Source organism: Cynocephalus volans, chromosome 1, assembly GCF_027409185.1.
Source record: "Cynocephalus volans isolate mCynVol1 chromosome 1, mCynVol1.pri, whole genome shotgun sequence".
In the NCBI taxonomy this organism is placed as follows: Eukaryota; Metazoa; Chordata; class Mammalia; order Dermoptera; family Cynocephalidae; genus Cynocephalus; species Cynocephalus volans.
In genome coordinates this window covers 7,598,084-7,620,209 of record NC_084460.1, presented here as the reverse complement: position 1 = coordinate 7,620,209, position 22,126 = coordinate 7,598,084, and the positions used below count along the sequence as shown (strand labels likewise).

The window sequence follows — 22,126 nt, the reverse complement described above, 5'->3', positions numbered from 1 at the left end:
ACAAGTAACCAGTTTATAACTATTAAAACACAAGACTGCCAACCTGGAACTGCTGAAGCTGGGGGAAGAGAAAAAACCCACAGAGTTCTTGAAGGTATGAGAGGCGACAGTCAGAGGGTGTAGGTATGGCTCCTGTTGTTCTGAGCCGGCCTGGTATGGAGGCAAGGACTAGCTGCTACACGTGAATCTAAGCTGCAAAAGCTGCGGCACCCTTTGGGTAAACCTGCTTGGAGTCTGCAGGAGACAGGAAGGCTTCAGAGTACACCATACCAGCCCACAGGCCATAAAGACCACGAGCAGGATTTCCCTGGGGACTGCAAAGGAGCAGAGAGCTGCAACAGACTGAAAAGAAAAGAGCTGCCCACAGGCCAGTGAGTTATCATGAGGGATGCATACATGCTGCTGCACAGGAAATAATTGGAGTGTGGGGGAACACTGGGTGCAGTGTGGGTGGCTGGTCTCAGTAGTAATCAGTCAGGGCAACAGAACTGCAGGGGACTCAATCTGCAGGAAAGACTATGTCCAGGACCAGAATTTCCACACAGCCCAGACCCAGAAGTGATTAATGATCCAAACAAAAAAACCTTCCCCAGAGAATCAGCAGTAAATAGCCATCTCCTCAAATGCCTAGGCATTGATGTAAAGACACAGAGATGGAGAAAGAACAGAGAAATATGTTGCCACCAACTGAAACAAACAAAGCACCCGCAACGGATGCAGAGGAACAGCAGGTCTATGAGGTCTGACAGAGATTTCAGAACGACCCTCTTATCAGACATTTATAAAATATTTTACTCAACAGCTGCAGAATATACATTCTTCTCAGCAGTACATGGCACGTTCTCTACAACAGACCATGTGTTAGAACATAAAACAAGTCTCAACAAATTTTTAAAAATCAAAATCATACAAGTACCTTATCCGACCACAATGAAATAAAATTGGAAATCAATGTGGGAAAGCAAAGTATTTCAGCCTCAAAATATATTTCTTCAACATATTTCCAGATGGCTAATTCAGAGAGACTGAAAAAACAAGATTAGCTAGAAGACTGTTTCTTTACGGAAGGAAATTTACATCTGTAGATGCAAACAGCCAGGCTTCCTCTGAGGCACCCCGCTTTTGGCTACTATCTGTTTTTCGAATGCAGCTGTGAGACTATCTGTAGTATTTTCATCTGCATACTGGATGCCTCTACTGAACTTCGCTGACTTCCTCCTTTCACCGGTGACAGCACCTCTAAAGAAACCCAGTCTCAGACCACTGTTCTGGGGCTTGTACTCCTCCCACTGTCTCCCTCCTGTGAACTGGTCCATAACCTTTGGACCCTCATTGGAATTTGAGAGATTACTCTTGTGATTCCCCCGTGCTTTGCCTTCTCCTGGCACATTAAATAATAAAATTTGTTATTCCTTTTCTTCCTATTGATCTAAATTTGTCAGTGATTTTTATTAATTAAACTTCAGAGGTGAAGGAATTTTCATTCCATATGCCCCAATGTCAACAACAAAAGGGACACTGTAAACTCTATGAATGGAAATTACACAATATGCTCCTAAACAACAAAAGGGCCAGAGAAGAAATCAAGAAGGAAATTTTAAAATTCTTGGAGACAAATGAAAATGGATATACAACATACTAGAACCTATGGGATATGGCAGAAGCAGTTTTAAGTTTATAGCAATAAATGCCTACATCAAAAAAGAAAGACTCCAAATAAACAACCTAACATTACACCTCAAGGAGCTGGAGAAACAAGAATAAACCAAATGCAAAGTCAACAGAAGGAGAGAAATAACAAAAATCAGAACAGAAATAAACAAATTACAGATTTTTTAAAAACACGAAAGAACGATGAAACTGTAACTGGCTGAACAGAAGTGACTCCATGTTGTTAAAATTCTAAATTAAAAAGGTTTTTTTCCTTATTCTTATAACCTGAACTGCATAGCTTGCAGCTAGACATTAGAATACAATGATTCTTGTTCACATGATTGCTAGAACATAATGGCTTTTGCTCACATTGTACACAGAATAATTATAGAATTCTTAACCCAGGTGGCCATTCTTTACTAGCTTACCAACTAGACCTTTTTTAGGTTAACAGGAACTGCATCCATGACTTTACTTCTTGGAGGATGTTTACCATGAACCAGCTCCCACCAAGAAGTTATCTGATGTTTACCTGCAATTTTATGATTATGCCTGCCTGACCCTGCTTAGATCACCATGGATCAGCCCCCCTACCACCTGTCCCTATAAACCCTTTGGCAAGTCTGGGAAAAGTGGAGATGGTCTTTGAGACATGAGTCCCCCATTTCCCCAGGCTGCCGGCTCCCTGATTTCTTACACCAACACCTGTCTCTCAATTATTGGCTATTGAGAAGCGAGCAAACGGACCTTTGGGGTTTCGGTAACAAATTAAAGAGTTGGATTTTCAGAAAGATAAACAAAATCAATAAACCTTTAGCTAGATTGATAAAGAAAAAAAGAGACAAGACTCAAATAAATAAAATTGGAAATGAAAATGGGACATTCCTAGTGATACCAAAGAAATACAAAGGATATAAGAGACTACTAAGAACAACTACATGCAAACAAACTGAAAAACCTAGAAGAAATGGATAAATACCTGGATACATACAACTTACCAAAGTTAAATCATGGAGAACTAGAAAACCTAAAGAGACCAATAATGAGTAATGAGACTGAAGTAATAAAAAGTCTTCCAACAATGAAAACCCCCGAACCAGATGGTTTCACTGCCAAATTCTACTAAACATTTAAAGAATACCAATTCTCAAAAAATTGAAAAGGAGGGAATACTTCCAAACTCGTTCTATGAAGCCAGCAACAGCATCATACCAAAACCAGAAAAGACACAACAGAAAAAGAAAACTACAGACCTATATCTCTAATGAACACAGGCATGAATATCCTCAACAAAATACTAGCAAATAAAAAAAAATAAAAAATAAAAATAAATAAATAAATAAATAAAAAATACTAGCAAACTGAATCCAGCAACTTGTTAAAAAGGTCATACACAATGATCGAGCGGGATTTATCTCAAGGGTGCAGGGATGGCTCATCATACACAAATATATAAACATGATACATCACAACAACAGAATGAAGGGGGGGGAAAAGGTGATCATTTCAACAGGCACCGAAAAAGCATTTGATAAAATCCGCCATTCCTTCATGATAAAAATACTGAAGCAACTAGGTATAGAAGGAATGTACCTTGACACAATAGAGTCCATATATGACAAACCCATAGCTAATATCATACTGAATGGACAAAAATTGAAGGCTTTTCCTCTAAGATCTGGAACAAGGCAAGGGTGCCCACTTTTCCCATTCTTATTCAACACAGTACTGGAAGTTCTAGCCTTTGCAATAATGCAAAAGAAAGCAGTAAAGGGCATCCAAATAAGAAAGGAGGAAGTCAAACTAACCGTATTTGCAGATGATATGATACTATACAAAGAAAACCATAAAAACTCCATCAAAAAATTACTAGAACAAATGAATTCAGTAAAGTGGCAGGATACTAAATCAACACACAAAAACCAATAGCCTTCCCATACATTAACAACAAAAGAGCTGAAGAAATCAGAAAAGTAATCCCATTCATAATAGCTACCAAAAAAATGAAATATCTCAGAGTAAATTTAACCAAGGAGGTAAAAGACCTCTACAATGAAAACTACAAAACATTGGTGAAAAAAACTGGAGTACACAAATGGAAATATATCCCATGTCCACAGGTCAGAAAAATTAACATCATGAAAATGTCCATATTACCCAAAGCAGTCTACACATTCAGTGCAATCTCTATCAAAATACCAATGACATTCATCACAGAAATAGAAAAAATGATCTTAAAATTTGTATGGGACTGTGAAAGGACCCCATATAGATAAAGTAATCTTAAACAAAAAGTACAAATTTGAGGGCATCATACTTCCAGCTTCAAAATATACTATAAAGCTATAGTAACTAAAATGGCATGGTAGTGGTATTAAAATAGACAAATTGACCAATGGAATGAATACAAAGCCCTGAAATAAATCCATGCACTTACAGCCAACTGATTTCTGACAAAGATGCCAAAAATACACAATGGAGAAAGGACAGCCTCTTCAACAAATGGTGCTGGAAAAACTGGACATCCACATGCAGAAGACTGAAACTAGATCCCTCTCTCACCATACACAAAAATCAACTCAAAATGGACCAAAGACCTAAATTTAAGACCCCAAACCATGCATCTACTAGAGAAAAACACAGGGAAAATGCTACATGAAATGGGAGTAGGCAGCACTTTTTCAAGCAAGTTACAAAGGCACAGACAACTAAAGCAAAAATATAAAAATGGGACTTCATCAAACTAAAAAGCTTCTTCACAGCAAGGGACACTGTGAACAAGGTGGAGACAACCCACTGAATGAGAGAAAGTGTTTGCCAACTACACATCAGACAAGGGGCTAATATCTAAACAACATAAGGAACTTAAATATTTTCTCCCATTCTATAGGTTGTCTTTTCATTGTTAACTGTTTCCTTTGCTGTGCAGAAGCTTTTTAGTTTAATATAATCCCATTTGTTTATTTCTTCTTTTCTTGCTTGTGCTTTTGGGGTCTTATTCAAAAAGTCTTTGCCCAGTCCTACATCCTGAAGAGTTTCCTCTACACTTTCTTCTAGGAGTTTTATACTTTCAGGTCTTATACTTAAGTCTTTACTCCATTTTGAGTTGACTTTGGTATACAGCAAGAGGTATTGGTCTAGTTTCATTCTTCTACACATGGATATCCAGTTTTCCGAACACCATGTACTGAAGAAGTGCTTTCTCCAACATATGTTCTTTGCACCTCCATCAAAGATCAGTTGGCTGGAAGTACCTGGGTTGATTTCTGGCTTATCTGTCCTCACTCGTAAATGGGAGGGAAAAAGAAAGGGGGGGGAAGGGAAGGAGGGAAGGAAGGAAGGAGGGAAGGAGGGAAGGAAGGAAGGAAGGAAGGAAGGAAGGAAGGAAGGAAGGAAGGAAGGAAGGAAGGAAGGAAGGAAGGAAGGAAGGCAGGCAGGCAGGCAGGCAGGAAGGAAGGAAGGAAGGAAGGAAGGAAGGAAGGAAGGAAGGAAGGAGACAATAAAATGTTGAAGTTAGGTGGGAAAGGGGGAAGAGGAGGCGGGTTAGGGAGTAACCGGGTAAGGGACACAAAGAATTATGACTTGTAATGATGAACATGCTAATAATATTGATTTGATCATCACATACTGTTCACAAATAATGATAGTCAAATCCCCATAAATGTGTATAATCAATTGGGTTTCACTTCAAAAAATAAATTAAAATAAATAAAATATTTTTTAAAAACAAACTCAACAGCAAAAAAAACAAATAACATAATTTAAAAATGGGCAAAGGATCTGAATAGACATTTCTCAAAAGAAATGCAAAGAAATACAAATGGCCAACAGGCTTATGAAAAATTGCTCAATATCATTAATCATCAGGGGAATGCCAATTAAAACCACAATGAGATATCATTGCAGTTAGAATGGCTATTACCAACAGGGCAGAAAATAACAAATGCTGGTGAGGATGAGAAGAAAAGGGAACCCTCCTACTTTGCTGGTGGGAACTAAATTGGTACAGCCACTGTGGAAAACAGAATGGAAGTTCCTCAGAGAACTGAAAATAAAGCTACCCTACAACCCAGCTACTGCACTACTGGGTATATACCCGAATGAAATGAAATCAATATATTAAAAACATATCTGCACTCCCATGTTCATTGCAGCACTGTTCCCAAGAGCCAAGAGGTGGAATCCACCTAAATGTCCATAAGTGGATGAAAGGATAAAAAAACTGTGGTGTATATACGCAGTGGAATACTACTCAGCTATTTAAAAAATCATATCCTATCATTTGCAGTAACATGGATGGAACTAGAAACCATCATGGTAAGTGAAATAATTCAGGCCACAAAAAGACAAATACCACGTGATATCACTCATCTATAAAATTTTTTAAAAGTTATTCTCAAAGTAGAGAGTAGAACCATGGTTAGCAGAGGCTGGGAGGGGAGAAGGGTAGGAGGAAGAACAAAACTGTGCTGTCTACCCTAAGTGGATCACCATGCACTGTACGCATGTATTGAAATAACACACCTACCCCCACAAATATGTACAAATCAATGTTAAAATTTTAAAAATTCTTAAAAAAACAAAAAACATGGTTTCCCCTTCTCGTTCCTTTTTTCTGTTTTCCTGGGATTCTTTACCTGTGGCTGAATAAGCTTTCAGGAGACTCGGGCTTACTTAACTCCACTGGGAGGCAGGAAATCGGTGGGTATGAAAGAAATATGTTCATAAATTATATTAATTCTGCACGTGTAAAAATGTGTGGCTCTTAAATATATTTCAGATACAAATGCCTGCAAAACAAGGGGTCCGGAGTCTGCCTCACTTCCTTCTTGCTCGTTCACTGCCCGTTCATCCCTTTCTCCACTCTGACTGTTCAAGCTCCCACCCGCTTAAGATCCGCAGGCTGGAGCCAGAGCCGGGAGGACTGTCTTACGCGGCACGTTGTACTTCTGGAGGCAGCAGGCGAGCTCCATGGGTCGCACTGCTTTCTGCCGGCTGTCCTGCATCTTCTCCAGCAGCAAAAGCAGCTGGAAGGGGACGCTCCTCCTCTGCTCTTCCACTTGCTTTGGCACTGTTATCCTGCCAAATAAGAACAAGCAGGAACCTCCTTACGCCCATGGTTTCCAGTGCTGGGTGCACACTGGAATTACCTGGGGAACTTGTAAAAAAATCTCCATGTCCAGGACACTCCCCATATGAACTAAATGAGAATTCTGGGAGTGGGGCCCAGTTATGAGAATTTTTAAGTTCCTCAGATGATTTAAATGTGTGGCTAGGGTTAAGAACCACCAAGTTAGTGTTAGCCCTCTCAAGAGGGGACAGCACAACCAACTGTCATCTCACTACCCCCCACCTGCCGACAGTCACACTACAGTGAAGGGCAGATGCACCAGGGTCCACATCTGGGGAAAGCAGCAACATGTCCGGCCAGAAGCAATTCAAACTATAAAAGCAAATTCTGAGTTAGTCCTGGGCAGAAAGGGCAAAATGAAGGGATGGCAGTATTTTTGCAATGATTCATTTAATTACAGGCATCTCTTAATTGCTTGTGACAGTGGATGGAAAAAGGAGAAAGCATAAGGCAGAAAAGAATGTGTGAGTGTGTGTGTGTGCACGCGCATGCATGCACACATGCTCACTGACTTACTCCTTCTCCAACAATGGTCTAGTCCCAACTCCCTTTTAGCCAAATCAGTGGCTGTTAATCCAGGCTGCACTTTAAAATCACCCAAGGAGTCTTTTAAAAAGTACTAATGCCTGGGCTCCACCCCACACCAACTTAAAACAAATAACTGGGGGTCTGACCAGACATTTATATATTTTTAAAATTTTCAGGGCCGAGCCCGTGGCGCACTCGGGAGAGTGCAGCACTGGGAGCTCAGCTAGTGCTCCTGCCGCGGGTTCGGATCCTGCATGAGTGATGGCCAGTGCACTCACTGGCTGAGCGCAGTGCGGCCACAAAAAGACAAAAAAATAAAATAAAATTTCCTAGGTGACTCCACTGTATAGTTCAGAATATGCAGTAAAAGATCTTTCCTCTGGCAACTTTTGTAAGAACACCTCTAAAAGCTCAAGTCTATGTAAATAACTGAATATTTTAAAACATAAAATAATATACATGTTTATCAGCCTGAATAATAATCTTACCTCTTCAATATCTTGGTGAAGTCCATGTTCATTATGAATACCTGAATGAGGGAATTGAGGCAGCAGGTCTGTCCAATGTTGTGTAAACCAACTAGGCCTATAAACAGAAGAGAAAAAAATACTGAGGGTAAGGCCTAGCTAAAGGACTTAACAAAGATTAAACATTTTTCTAGAGTCTACTAAAGACATTGCTATGGGTTAAATGTGTCCCCCAAAGTTTCATGTATAAGAAATTTAATCCCCACTGTAATAATGTTAAGAGGGTGAGAAATCCTATTATGGTAATTGAAAGGTGGGGCCTTTAAGGGTGATTAGATTGTGAGGTCTGTACCCTCGTGAGTGGATTAACCTATTGATGGTTTAATGGGTGGTCATGGGCGTGGTTCTGATGCTTTAAAAGGAGAGTGGGTGAGGAGGTGAGCTCTCTTGCTCAGCCATTAGCCATGTGATACCCAGCGTCATTGTACAGCCATCACCAAGAAGGCCCTCATAAGATGTGTTGCCTGGACTGTGGACTTCCCAGCCTCTGAACTGTAAGAAATAAATTTCATTTCTTTAAAAATTACCCAGTTTCAGGTATTTTGTTATAAGCAACAGAAATGAACTAATACAGACATAAAATCCTGTACAGTACTCTCAGATGTACAAAGAATACACTACAGAGCATGCAAACAAATTGGAGAGGAAACATCGGTCATAAACCTTTGAAAGGTTAAATAACAAGAAAATTCTAATAGTTCATTAGGAAAAGAGAGGTGTCACCAAGAAAAAAAGTGTATTACTCATTGCCAAATGAACAGCACAAACAATTGTTGGCAGATAAAAAGAAAAGAAAGAAACAGTACAGAAAGCATAACTGGGAGAACTCATACAAGTTGTTCTCTACAGAGGTGAGTCAGAACGGGGATCTATGGGGCTCAGGAATAAGATAACTCCACAGCTAGTCTATGTCAAACTCCACTGAAAAGGCCCCTGCCCAGTCCCCACCACAGGAATGGAGGAAGTCACAAGACAGCTCTGGGGAAGATCACCTAATATAGGATATGAGAAAACCAAAGGATAACATTTCTCTGACCCACTAACCAACCTCTTCCTTTCCAACCCAAACTTAGGCTCCCCTGTCCCCACAGGGTGAGTAATTTAAGAGGAATCTTGGAATTACTGGAGAAAGGGCTTTGGTGTATATGAAATAGGGCATAGGGAGTGTAAAAGTCCAGGGGTAGCGTATGATCACAAATTTCTGCTCCCAAATCAGTAGGAGCACCTTACTTCTAGACAGATTTGTACAAAGGAAACAGTAAAGACAGGACTAATGCTGAGTGCTACTATATGCCAAGCACTGGTTTAAAGTATTTTCCATAGACTCATTTAATCATCCCAACAACCTTACGTACTTGGTACTGTTATTATCCCCATTTTACAGATGCAGAAACTGAGGCACAAGAGATCAAAAGCCATTAACAACAAAACTCTACTGCTTCAGCGTATAGGGAACAAGCAAAGCATTTGTATTCAGTCAAGAAGAGAAAAAGGAGAGGGATGTAATGACCATGAGGGTAGTCCCCAGCAACCAGACGTTCCCTTTGCTTCTCTCTCTTCTTCATGGTGTTGTTTTCCTCCTTCATTTCAACAGGTTCTGCTGGGAACTGCTGAGAGCCAGCCTGGACTGACTGGCAGGTTTTCATCAGGAACCCTAATACCTTGCCCATTAGCAATCACTCCAAAATCCCCAGGCTGAGGCTGCCAGGAAGAGCTCACATGAGCCAGGCACAATGGGATCTCTGTGAAAACACAACACAGGTGGGTAAGAAATTAGAGAAAGGGGAAAGCATATTCACGTAATCAGTTCTGGTTTGAAAGAGCCAAGTCTTAGAGGAAGATAATGTTTAGGGAGATTGACTCATGAACTCTAGATTGACTCATAGGCTGGAAATGACAATTAGGCTAGATGTCCCCTACCCTTGGTCCCACATGTTTCCATTTGATCTTCTCAGAATGCACTGCCACATCCTAACACTGAACAACATCCTTTGCTCCCAGATTCTCTGTTATGGTCAATGGCATGACGCGCACCAAAAAGTCCACAGCAGAAGCCTGGGTGTCTCCCTGCTCCTTACTCTCAGGCACAACCAGCAAGGGCTCTGGATCCCACTGCCTAGAGGCTGCTCACAGCACACTCCTTACTATCCAAACCCTTGATTTCCTGGGATGCTACTGCAGATGTTCAAGTTCCAATAAAATATCCTTTTCTCTGGGAAGCCTTCCCTGGTCCCTCAGGAAGGGCCGGGTGGTATCTATTCTTGATGCATTTTGTACACAGAGCTATTCAAATAATTGGCTCATGATATTCTACCATGAGGAATATCTGTCTCTCCACTTGTGAATGTGGTGTCACCACTCGGATTCCATTCTCCAGGGTGAGAGAAGTGTTGGTGGTTGACAGAACCCAACTGAGTTCCTCTCCATGCAAACCAAAGGTCCATACGCACAACAAAATTGTAACTATAAATGAGGTCATGTTAACTACGATACTCAAATTCCCTTAGTTCTTTACATCCTCCTGACAACACAGACCTCAGCCACCTGTAAATTCTCCCCAAGCATATTTTGGAGTCCCAGAAGTCTCTCATGTATTTGAAACAAAGGTCACAACCTCTGTACCCTGCCACTGCCGACCTCCCTCCAGTGTCCACTGGGTATTTGCAGGGCACTGGCAGACAGAGCGATCAACATACCAAGATTTCCTCCCATCTCCAAGTGGGGGTTCAACATGAAATAGGGAAACACACTCCGCTCTTCCCACTGTCTTCTGCCTTTTCATTTCAGTGAGTTCCTTCTAAAAGGGCTTCCAATTCTGCCTGCAGCTGCTCTCTCTCCAGTGTTCTCAGCCCTGCCCACGAGACTAAGCTGGCGAACATAAACATGCTGAGTATTCCACATCTCCGTCCTCTCCACCCAGGGGCATGTATGCACGATTTCCTCAATGGTTCCCCTTTACCACATGCAAACAAATCTGTGGCCCTGTAGCCTACCTGGCCATCGGGCACTAAATTGTAGTGTTGATTCAGCTAAGGAGAGATGCTTAGAAATAAATTACAAAGTCAAAGTGCATCAAGTTTAAGGTTCTTAATACATGTGGCTAAATGCCTTGTGCCAATACATAATCTGACTAGTGAGGTGTGAGAGGCCAGTCAGGACTCTGTGGTTAAATGAAGTAACCTGAGTTTGTTGAAGTTTACGAAGACAGGCGTCACGGAAGAGGTGAGCCTAGAAATGAATTTATTAGAGAGAAGAGGATATGGTTTCAAATAAGGAGTGTTTTGAGGCACAGCACATGATACACAAAAGATCAGCATTTGGGGGAGGAGGATGCAGGAAAGTGCATGTGGAGAACTATAAGCAGATTAGCATAGACAAATCCAAACTCGAAATGGAAGAAATAGAAAAGTTCCAGAATTTTAATTTTTATGAAAAGTAACTAGTCAAGAGTAGCCAAAGAAATTCACATCAAGACCACAATGACATACCATTTCATGCTATTCAGTTGGGAACAATTAGGAATTCTGATCGGAGAGAGGGGCAGAGCAAGATGGCTCAGTAGGACTCTCCTGGGATCGTTCCCCCCACAGAAACACCAATTTGAACAATTATCCACACACAAAAAAAACCTTCACAAGAGCTCAGGAAACCAGGATCACAGTAACTGACTTTAACATAATAATGAGAAAAGATACACTAGAGCAAGGAGGAAGAACAATTCTATATCACCCCCTCAACACTTCCCTAACCCAATGCAGCACAGCATTAAGAGAGACAGTCCACTGGGGGAAGTGGAGAGAAATAAGCATGGTGCCTTGCCTCGGAACACAGCACCAGGCCCTGCACAGTAAAACCCAGCAAAGGCAGATCCCCTCAGCCGCTGATGCCAGGCCAGTACTCATGGACAGAGCTTCCAGACCCACCTCAGTACCAGGCAGAAACACACCACCCTGGAAGGATGGATTCATGTTGCAGCAGGCATCACCTCCAGCTGACTGAAGAGGCCTGGGGCCCCAAATAAACCTCAACAACAGGCAGGCTGTAGCACGCACAGGCCTTAGACACACCCGGGTGCTGCATTGGTCTCCATGGCAGTGGGCTTCAGGTGCAATCTAATGTTGCATCAGCCTCGGCAGCCACAGAATTACATACATCATTCCTCCCCCAACCCCAGGAAGCACAGCATGAAGAAAGACACCATTCACTTGGAAGAAGGAGGAGAAGGTAAGTGTAGGACTTTGCCCTGCCACCCAGTACTGGCCTACCTCAATCAAACCTAGCACAGGGTAGAAACCCTCAGCCTCTGACACCAGTATCTGTAGACAGAACATCTCAACATGCCCAGCACCAGATGGGAATCTGTGGGCACAGCAGGACAAGATCCATGTTCCTTCTGCATCAACACCAACCAAGTACAGCAGACTTAAACCTCAAATAAGCCTCAGTAGCAGGTAGACTGTAGCACTCACAAGTCTTAGGTACAACCCAGTGCTGCACTGGTCTTGCATCAGCAGGCTTCAGCTGTGACTCAATGTCACAGCCTCAGAGGCTATGGGATTGCCCATGGCACCCTTCTCAAAATCCCAGACAACACAGCCCAGAGAGAGACACCATTTGCCTGAAGAAATGAGAGGGAAGTAAGTGTAGGACTTTGCCTTGAAACTCAGCACCAGGCAGAACCCAATGGCTCCTGATGCTAAACCAGTGCCCACAAGCAGAAACTCCCCACTGCCCTGGTGCCACACAAGAACAGCCTCAGTAAGAAAGACTCAATATCCAGCTCACATCACCACTAGCTGACTGCAGTGGCCTCAGGCCCTGAATAAACATCAAAAGGAGGCAGGCCATGCAGCTATAAGCCTTGGGCACACTCCAGTGCTGCACTGGTCTCAACAGCCATGGGCTTCATGTGCAACCCAGCTGTCAGCCTCAGCAGCCAAAGCTTTCAGCCACAGTTGTCCTGGACTTAGGGCATCCCCTAGCACCACAATGGCTGAAGCAGTTATGAAATTACGGTCCTCACCAGTCAGCCCGTCCATATTCTCTGTACAATCTTACTGCTGAAGGAAGCTCCCAAACAAAGCCAGACTACACAGATCAGATTAAGCACTCACACCAATGCACAAACATAGATGCACAGAAACAAGGATCAAGATCCATCAGGGAAATGTGACATCACTAAACAGAAAAAGTGCCAGTGACTGACCCTAAAGAGATGGAGATGGAAAGATAGCCTGACAAAGAATTCAAAATAGCTGTTTTAAGGAAGCTCAGTGAATTTCACAAGATACACAGAAACTATTAAGAAAATTATCAGAGAAATTTAACAGAGAGATTGAAATAATTTCAAAATTAAACAGAAATCCTGGAGCTGAAAATACAATGAATGAAATAAAAATGCAATAGAGAGCATCTACAGAGGGAATTGATCATGCAGAGGAGAGAATCTGTGAACTCTAACAGGTTAACTGAAAATATACACTCAGAAGAGAAAAAAGAATGAAAAAATGAAGAAAAAATTTTAAAATGACGAATGTATGTAATTACAGTGAGGAGCAAATTACAGGTCATTGGTGTTCAAGAGAAAGTAGGAAATAAGAAAGGGGTAGAAAGATCACTTAAAGAAATAATAGAAAACTTTCCAAACCTGCAGAAAGATATAAATACCCAGGTACAGGAAGGTCTAAGGTCTCAGATAAGATTCAATCCAAATAGGACTACTCCATGATATATTATAATCAAATTGTCAAAGATCAATGACAAAGAGAAAATCCTAAAAACAGCAAGAGAAAAGAAGCAAATAACATATACAGGAGTCCCAATACATCTAATAGCAGACTTCTCAGCAGAAAGCTTACAGGCTAGGAGAGAGTTGGATGATATACACAAAGTACTGAAGAAAAAACAACTCACAACCAAAATTGCTGTATCCAGCAAAGCTGTAGCTCAGAAATGAAGAAAAGATAAAGATTTTTCAGACCAATGAAGCTGAGAAAATTCATTGCTAACAGAATTGTCTTAAAAGAAATTTTTCTTCAAGATGAAAGAAAAGAATGCAACAGCTATACTTACGTCAGAAAAAAACAGGCTTTAAGTCAAAAACTGTAAAAAGAGCCAAAGAAGGTCACTATATAATGATAAAGGGATGCATTAGGCAAGAAGATACAACAATAGTAAATAGATATACACCCAACACTGTAACACCAAGATATATTTTTTTGAAAATTGTTAGATCTAAAGGGAGAGACAGAGTCCAATAAAATAATAGTTGAAAACTTAGACACTCCCCTCTCAACACTGTACAAATTGCCTAGACAGAAAATCAACACAGAAATATTGTATTTCAAATGCACTATACACCAAATAGATCTAACTGACATTTACAGAACATTCCATCCAACAGCTGCAGAATATACATTCTTTTCATCAGCACATGCAACATTCTCCAGGATGGGCAATATGTTAGGCCACAAAATAAGTCTCAACAATTTTTTAAAAATTGAAGTTATATTAAGTATCTATTCTGACCACGATGGAATAAACTAGAAATAAATAATAGAAAAAACTTTTAAAACTGCACAAATACATGGAAATTAAACGACATGCTTCTGAATAACCAAAAGGTCAATGAAGAAATTAAGAGAAAAGTTTTTAAATTTCATGAAGCAAATGAAAAAAAAAAATACCAAAACCTATGGCATATAGCAAAAAACATTCTCAGAGGGAAGTTTATAGCAATAAATGTTTATATCAAAAAACCAGAAAGATTACAAATAAACAACCTAATGATGCACCCAAAAGAACTAAAAAAGCAAGAAAAAATTAAACAAAGAATTAAACAAAGGAAAGACATAATAAAAATCAGAGCAGAAATAAACAAAATTGAGACTAAAAAATACAAAAATCAACAAAATGAAAAGCTTGCTTTTTGATAAATAAAATTGATAAATTATTAGCTATACTAACTAAGAAAAAAGAAGACCCAAATAAAATCAGTAACAAAGAAGGAGACATTACAACTAACACCACAGGAATATAAAGGATCATTATGACAATCATGAACAACTATATGCCAACAAACTGGAAAACCTAGAGAAAATGAATAAACTCCTGAACAAATACAACACACCAAGATTGAACCAGCAAGAAATATAAATAGCAAATCAGTATTACCAATAACGTCTAAAAATATTTAATCAGTAATGAAAAGTCTCCCAACAAAGAAAAGCCCAGGACTTTCATGCATGGCCTCACTGAGGAATTCTACATAACTATTAAGGAACTACACACTTCTTCTAAAACTACTCCAAAAATAAAGGAAAGGGAATTCTTCCAAACTCATTCTACTAGGACAGCATTGCCCTTATACTAAAACCACAAGAACACAACAAAGAAAACTACAACTTGATATTTATGATGAACATAGATGCCAAAATTCTCAACAAAATACTAGCAAACCAAATCCAACAGCACATACAAAAATTATACACCATGATCAAGTGGGACTTACCACAGGAATGCAAAGATGGTTCAACATATGCAAATCAATAGATGTGATGCATCATGTCAACAGAATGAAGTACAAAACCCATATAATCCTCTCAATAAATGCAGAAAAAGCATGTGATAAAATTTGTCATCCATTCATGTTTTTAAAAAACTCAATAAATTAAGTACATAAAAGAAACATAACTCATCAATATAAGAATCATGTGTGACAAACTCACAACTAACATAGTGAACAGGGAAAAGTTGAAACCTTTTCCTCTAAGATTTGGAACAAGGAGGCCCATTTTCACCTCTCTTAGTCAACATAGTATTGAAAGTCCTAGACAGAGCAATCAGGCAAGAGAAAAAATAAAAGGCATCCAAATAGGAAAGGAGAAAATCAATTGTCCCTGGACACATGTAACCTACCAAATTTGAATCATGAATAAATAGAAAACCTGAACAGACCAATAATGTGTAATGAGATTGAATAAGCAATTAAGTCTCCCATCAAATAAAAGAACAGGACCTGATGGCTTTATTGCTGAATTCTACCAAACATTTGAAGAAGAACTAATATAAATTCAAACTAACTATTCCAAAAAATTCCTGCAAGAAATGCAGAGGATTTTTCCAAACTCACTCAGTGAAGCCAACATTACCCCAACACCAAATCAGACAAGGACACAACCACCACAAAAATCTACAGGTCAATAACCCTGATGAACACAGATGCAAAATCCTCAATAAATACTAGTAAACCAAATTCAATAGCACATTAAAAAGATCATTTACCATGATCAAGTGGGAACCATACCAGGGATGCAAGTTTGATTCAACACATGCAGATCAATAAATAAATAATAAATGAATAACACATCATATTAACAGAATGCAAGACAAATGCCATATGATCATTTCAACAGATGCAGAAAAATAATTTGATAAAATTTAACAACACTTCATCATAAAAACTCTCAACAAATTAGGTATAGAAGAAACACACTCCAACACAATGAAGGCCATATATAAACAAAACCACAGCCAACATCTTACTAAACAGGGGAAGTTGAAAGCTTTTCCTTGAAGATCAGAAACAACACAAATGTGCCCATGTTCACCGCTTTTATTCAACATAGTACTGGAAGTCCTAGTCAGAGTAATTAGGCAAGAGAAAGAAATAAAGGGCATTCAAATAGGAAAAAAAGAATTCAATATGTCCCTGTGTGCAGACAATGTAATCTTATATACAGAAAACTCTAAGGAATCCACCAAAAACTGTTAGAACTAATAAATGAATATAGTAAAGCTGCAGGATAGAAAATCAACATACAAGAAAACAGTAGCATTTCTACATGCCAATAGCAAACTATGAAAAAGAAATCATGAAGGCAATCCCATTTAAAATAGCTACAAAAAAAATAAGATAACTAAGAATAAATTTAAACATGGAGATGGAAAATATCTACAATTAAAACTATACAAAATTGATGAAAGAAACTGAAGAGGACATAAATAAATGGAACATTATCCCACACTATGGATTGTCAAAATCAATATAGTTAAAATGACCATACTACCCAAAGCAATCTACAGAATCAATGCAAGCCCTATCAAAATTCCAATGACATTCTTCACAAAAATACAAAAAACAATCCTAAAATTCACATGAAACCACAAAAGACCCTGAATAGCCAAAACAATACTAAGCAGAAAGAATGAAACTGGAAGCATCACACTACCTGACTTCAAATTATACTACAAAGCTATAGTAACCAAAACAGCATGGTACTGGCATAAGACCAATGGAACAGAATAGAGGACACAGAAATAAATCCACACACTTACAGCCAACTGATTTTCAACAAAGGCAGTGAGAACACATGGTGGGGAAAGAACGCTCACTTCAGTAAATGATGCCAGGTAAACTGGATAGCCACCATGCAGAAGAATGAAGCTAGACCCCTATCTCTCACCATATACAAAAATCAATTCAAAATAGATTATACTTAAATGCAAGACCCAAAACTATGAAACTACTAGAAGAAAACATAGAGGAAATGCTTCATGACATTTACCTCACCAAGGATTTTTTGATAAGATGTCAAAAACACGGGCAACAAAAGCAAAAATAGATAAATGGGATTATATGAAACTAAAAGGCTTCTGCACAGCAAAGAAAACATTGAACAGAGTGACAAAACAACTTACAGAGTGAGAGGAAATATTTCCAAACTATATCTCTGACAAGGGGCAAATACATAAAATACATAAGAAACTCAACCCAATGGCAAAATAATAATAATAATAACAACCCAATTTAAAATGTACAAAAGACCTGAATAGAAATTTTTCAAAAGACATAGAAATGGCTAACACATACATTTTTTAGATATACATCATCATCAATCATCAGGGAAATGCAAATCAAAACCTCAAGGAGATATCAGCTCACTCCAATTTGAATGGCTATTATCAAAAAGACAAAAAATAAATATTGGAGTGAATGTGGAGAAAGGGGAACACTTACACACTCCTGGCTGGAATGTAAATTAGTACAGCCAGTATGAAAAACAGTATGGAGATTCTTTAAAACTAAAAATAAAACTACCATATTGTATTAGTCCGTTTTGTGTTGCTATAACAGAAATACCTGAGACTGGGTAATTTATAAAAGAAAGAGGTTTATTTGGCTTACGATTATGGGACAATTGCATCTGGCACGGGCCTCAGGCTGTTTCTACTCATGGCAGAAAAGTGGCAGGCGGCCGGCGGGTACAAGCAGATCACATGGTGAGAGGAAGCAAGAGAGAGGAAGCAAGAGGAGGTGCCAGGGTCCTTTAAACAATCAGCTCTCGCAGGAACCAATAGAGCAGGAACTCACTCATTAATCCCCCCGCCCCCAGGGAGAGCATTAATCCATTCATGAGGGATCCCCATCCTTGACTCAATCAGTTTCCAACACTACCACATTGGAGATCAAATTTCCACATGAGTTTTGGAGGGGACAACACATCCAAACCATCACATATGATCCAGCAACTCACTATTGGGTATTTATCCAAGGGAATGGAAACCAGTAATGTCAAAGAGACACCTGCACTCCCATGTTTATTGCAGCAGTATGGAATCAACCTAAGTGTCTACCAACAGACGAACGAATAAAGAAGATGTGGTATATATGAACAATGAAATAATATTCAGCTATACTATACTATACTATTTGAATACTATACTATTCAAATAAAAAGAATGAAATCTTATCATTTGTGGCAATATGGGTAATCCTGTATGTTAAATGAAAATAAGCCAGGCACAGAAAGACAAATACCATGTGATCTCACTCAAATACAAAATCTAAAGAAGTTGAGCTCATAAAAGTAGAAACAGGAATAGTGGTTACCAGAGGCTTGGGAGAGGGTAGGACATGGCCGGGGGATAGGGAGAGATAATAAGTACAAAGTTAACAGATAGGAGAAAAAAGTTCTGGTATTCTACTGCACAGTAGGGTGACTATGGCTAACAATATTGCATTGTATATTTCAAAATAGCCAGAAGAGAGGATTTTGAATGGTCTCGCCATAAGTAAATGATAAATGTTTGAACTGATGGATATGCCAAATACCCAGATTTGATTATTACACAATGTATACATGTATCAAAACAAACTGTACCCCATAAATATGTAAAATTATGTGTCAATTAAAGAAAAGAACTCTGAATGAACCAAGTGTTGGAGGGGATGTGGATAAACAGGATCATTTATATACCACTTGAATAGGGGTATAAAATGGTACAATCATTTGAAAAATAATTCGGCATCATCTTATAGAGCTAAACACTGACTCAGCTTCAACCCAAAAAATTCTAAGAGAAATTCTTACACCTGTCCTGGAGAAATATATAAAAATGTTCATAGCAACACTGTTTGTAACAGGAAAAACATGGAAACAACCCAACCAGTCAATCAATCGACAGAAGAATAGCTACCTAAGCTGTAACACAGTCACAGGAGCATATTACTCAGTCATCCATCGGTGTACATGAGCGAGCTATAGCACATGTCACAGCATGCTGGATCTTAGCAACGAAACATTGACTCAGAAAAGAAATTCTCAGAAGACAATATATAATGTGATTTCTTCTTATAGGCTCAAACTCAAAGCAATGGAACATTATGTCATTCGTGCATCAATATGGGTGTGTGATAAAGCTTTTAAATAGATAATGAAAATCACAAATTTCAGGCAATTACCTCTGAGGCGAAGGCAGGAGGATGACACAGATGGAAAGCGTATCATTACTAGCAATATTCTAGTTTGGGATGAAGGAGTTTCCTAAGTGTTTATTTTATTATTAACTAGTTAATTAATAAATTGGAACTTGGAGTCAAGGCTGATCGGTCTGAACAAAACAGACGTGGTCTAACACAGGCCTGAGGGGATCATCGTCTCACTGCACGGAGCACACGCATAGCTCAAACGGTTAAGCAGAGCCAGCACAGTGGATAATAGATCTGAATTACAAATCACTTCAGATTATCACCCAACAACACTCAGTTTTGACTGACTGTGATGGGAGTCCTTAAAGGCAGAAGAGTCTTCACAAAGCCAGTGCTGCAGTGTCTTCTAGTGGAGAAGAGCAGAAGCTGAGCCAAGTTTGAGCAAGCAGGCACTGCCACCTAGTGGAATACGTGAGGCATACCCAGGCAGAAGTGAGCTGAAGAAAGACTGCCAAGCAGTGCAGCAAGTAAAGATGAGCATACCTTAAACAACACACAATACAAAACGATATGAAAACCGTAAGGTGCATGGATGGATTGATCGTTCCCATCTAGGACAAGGCCACCTATTGAAAGTGGCACTGTATCCAAATACATTCTAAACACTGTATGAAGACTTAACTTTTTCATAAAAAGCATGAAATCCCCAAAGTGTGGTTTCGACATCCCTATCCAGCCATGACCTGCTACTTGCCTTTAGCTCGGACCTCAGCCTTTGAAAGGTCAAACAGCCAAATGCCCATTTCAATGTCATTTCTAGTGTCCCTGCCCTTGTACAGGATCAAGTAATCATTTTGGTTACCAGCATATCTAATCAGCATAACAAAACGGGATGTCATTTGGATTGAAACCTAAATATCCAGTTGCAAATATTCTACAAATAACTTGGGGTAAAAAAAAATCTCATATACTTTTTATTTTGAGGTATGAAAGCATAATTTTTTGCTGAAAAAGTAAGATGCTGCCATAATGAATTGTTTAAATCACTAATTCTATATATAAAACTATTATTTAAAAACTTTTTTTAAAGAAATGTTAAAAATTAATACATATTAAAGAGAAAATTAATTAGCTAAATTTTTTATGAAAAATATCATATCCTTTTGGGATTAACAATTATATATTAAATTTTTTAAATAATTCAGGGAAAATAACAGTCAAGATTCTATCAATTCTGTTTTGTAATACTGTTTGGTATACCAGCATTCATAATATTAAACTAAATAATCTTTAAACATTGTATTTAAATTTTAGTTATTTAATTTCAACTCAGCCATAAGTCTTTCGAGAAAAAAAAAATCTTATTTTTTGAATTGTTCACATCTTATTCCCAATTTGAAATTCTCAAAATTTTTTGAACAAGGGGCCCCATGTTCTTATTTTGCCATGGGACCCACAAGTTATATAGCCTCCTATATACAATGTTTTGTTCATATTCTTCAAATATGTGTTCAGGAAGTAATGATAGCAGAGCAAATTGCAACAGAAATCCTGGCCAACAGAGAAAGACAGCGGGCCAGTTTCATAGTTATTCCATCAGTCAAGAGCACACCACATGACACCAAAGAGATTCTGGAGTTGCCTTGTCAGGTCCTTAACACAAGATGCTCAAACACTACAGAACAGCAGACATCATATGCTTAAAAGACCATGCGAGCAAAATGCCTTCATACTGTAGTCTGCAAACCTTAGTACCTGCAGCTTATTCACTGGAACCTGCTGAAGAAGTAACCAAACTGAAAGTTGTCTCAAGAATCCAACAAATATATTTCTCGCGTGCTGCCTGCTGTAGATATCTTCCTCTCCTTCAATTCCGGTGAAGATGCTGAAACTGGTGTGCATTTAAGGGAAGGTGAGAGGCAGATAGCCTCAACTATGACTAAATATGGATTTAACACTCAGCCCGTTAGTATTCCATCAAAAGGTGCCAAAAAGCAGACAGATGTTATCATGACTATAAAAACTCATGTTTATATAAAAGCTTGTCTGAACATGCAGTAATTTTCATGCAGTGTGTTTTCTCAATTAATGGATACTGAAAGTACTATTATTATCTTGAGAAGAGTGGGGTCCTGAATTTGTTTTGTTTTGCTAAAAGATTGGGAACCACCGGTCTAACACCTTGCTACTAAAAAGGCCAGTCCTTGAACCAGCAACATCAGCATTACCTGGTAGTTTATTAAAAAGGCATCATATCCAACCTCTCTGGAGACATACTGAATTGGAAGTTACATTAAAGTTCGGGAAGCTGCTTACACAACAAGTACTGAAGAAGTTCTGGCTGCTAAAGTTTGACCAGTGTCACGTAGGTTTTAATGCTGAACACTTACCCTCAATCAGTTTCATGAAAACCCTTTTCAGTGTTAGTCTCCCTAAAGGTGCATGATTTCCTGGTTGTTTTATTTCCATTTAAGGAATTTATTAGTGAAAACCTAATGTTGCTTCCTTTGTAGATAAAGAAGATAAAAATCTCTTGGTGCAGGTCTAGCCAGCAGCAGTCAGCCTTTCACATTAAGC

At 39.0% G+C, this 22,126-nt stretch overlaps 1 protein-coding gene across 2 annotated transcripts in view; it reads right to left on the bottom strand.

The window, feature by feature from the left end:
- Positions 1–22,126, bottom strand: part of USP18 (ubiquitin specific peptidase 18) — a 54,642-nt gene that overhangs the window by 25,072 nt on the left and 7,444 nt on the right. For both annotated transcript variants that reach the window (XM_063112320.1, XM_063112329.1), the window contains exons 2-4: positions 9,350–9,581; positions 7,801–7,897; positions 6,587–6,732 (exon numbers count right to left, since the gene is read on the bottom strand). In XM_063112320.1, coding sequence (XP_062968390.1) covers positions 6,587–6,732; positions 7,801–7,897; positions 9,350–9,509 — 403 coding nt within the window. In that variant the 5' untranslated portion in view covers positions 9,510–9,581. The remainder of the gene's footprint in view (positions 1–6,586; positions 6,733–7,800; positions 7,898–9,349; positions 9,582–22,126) is intronic.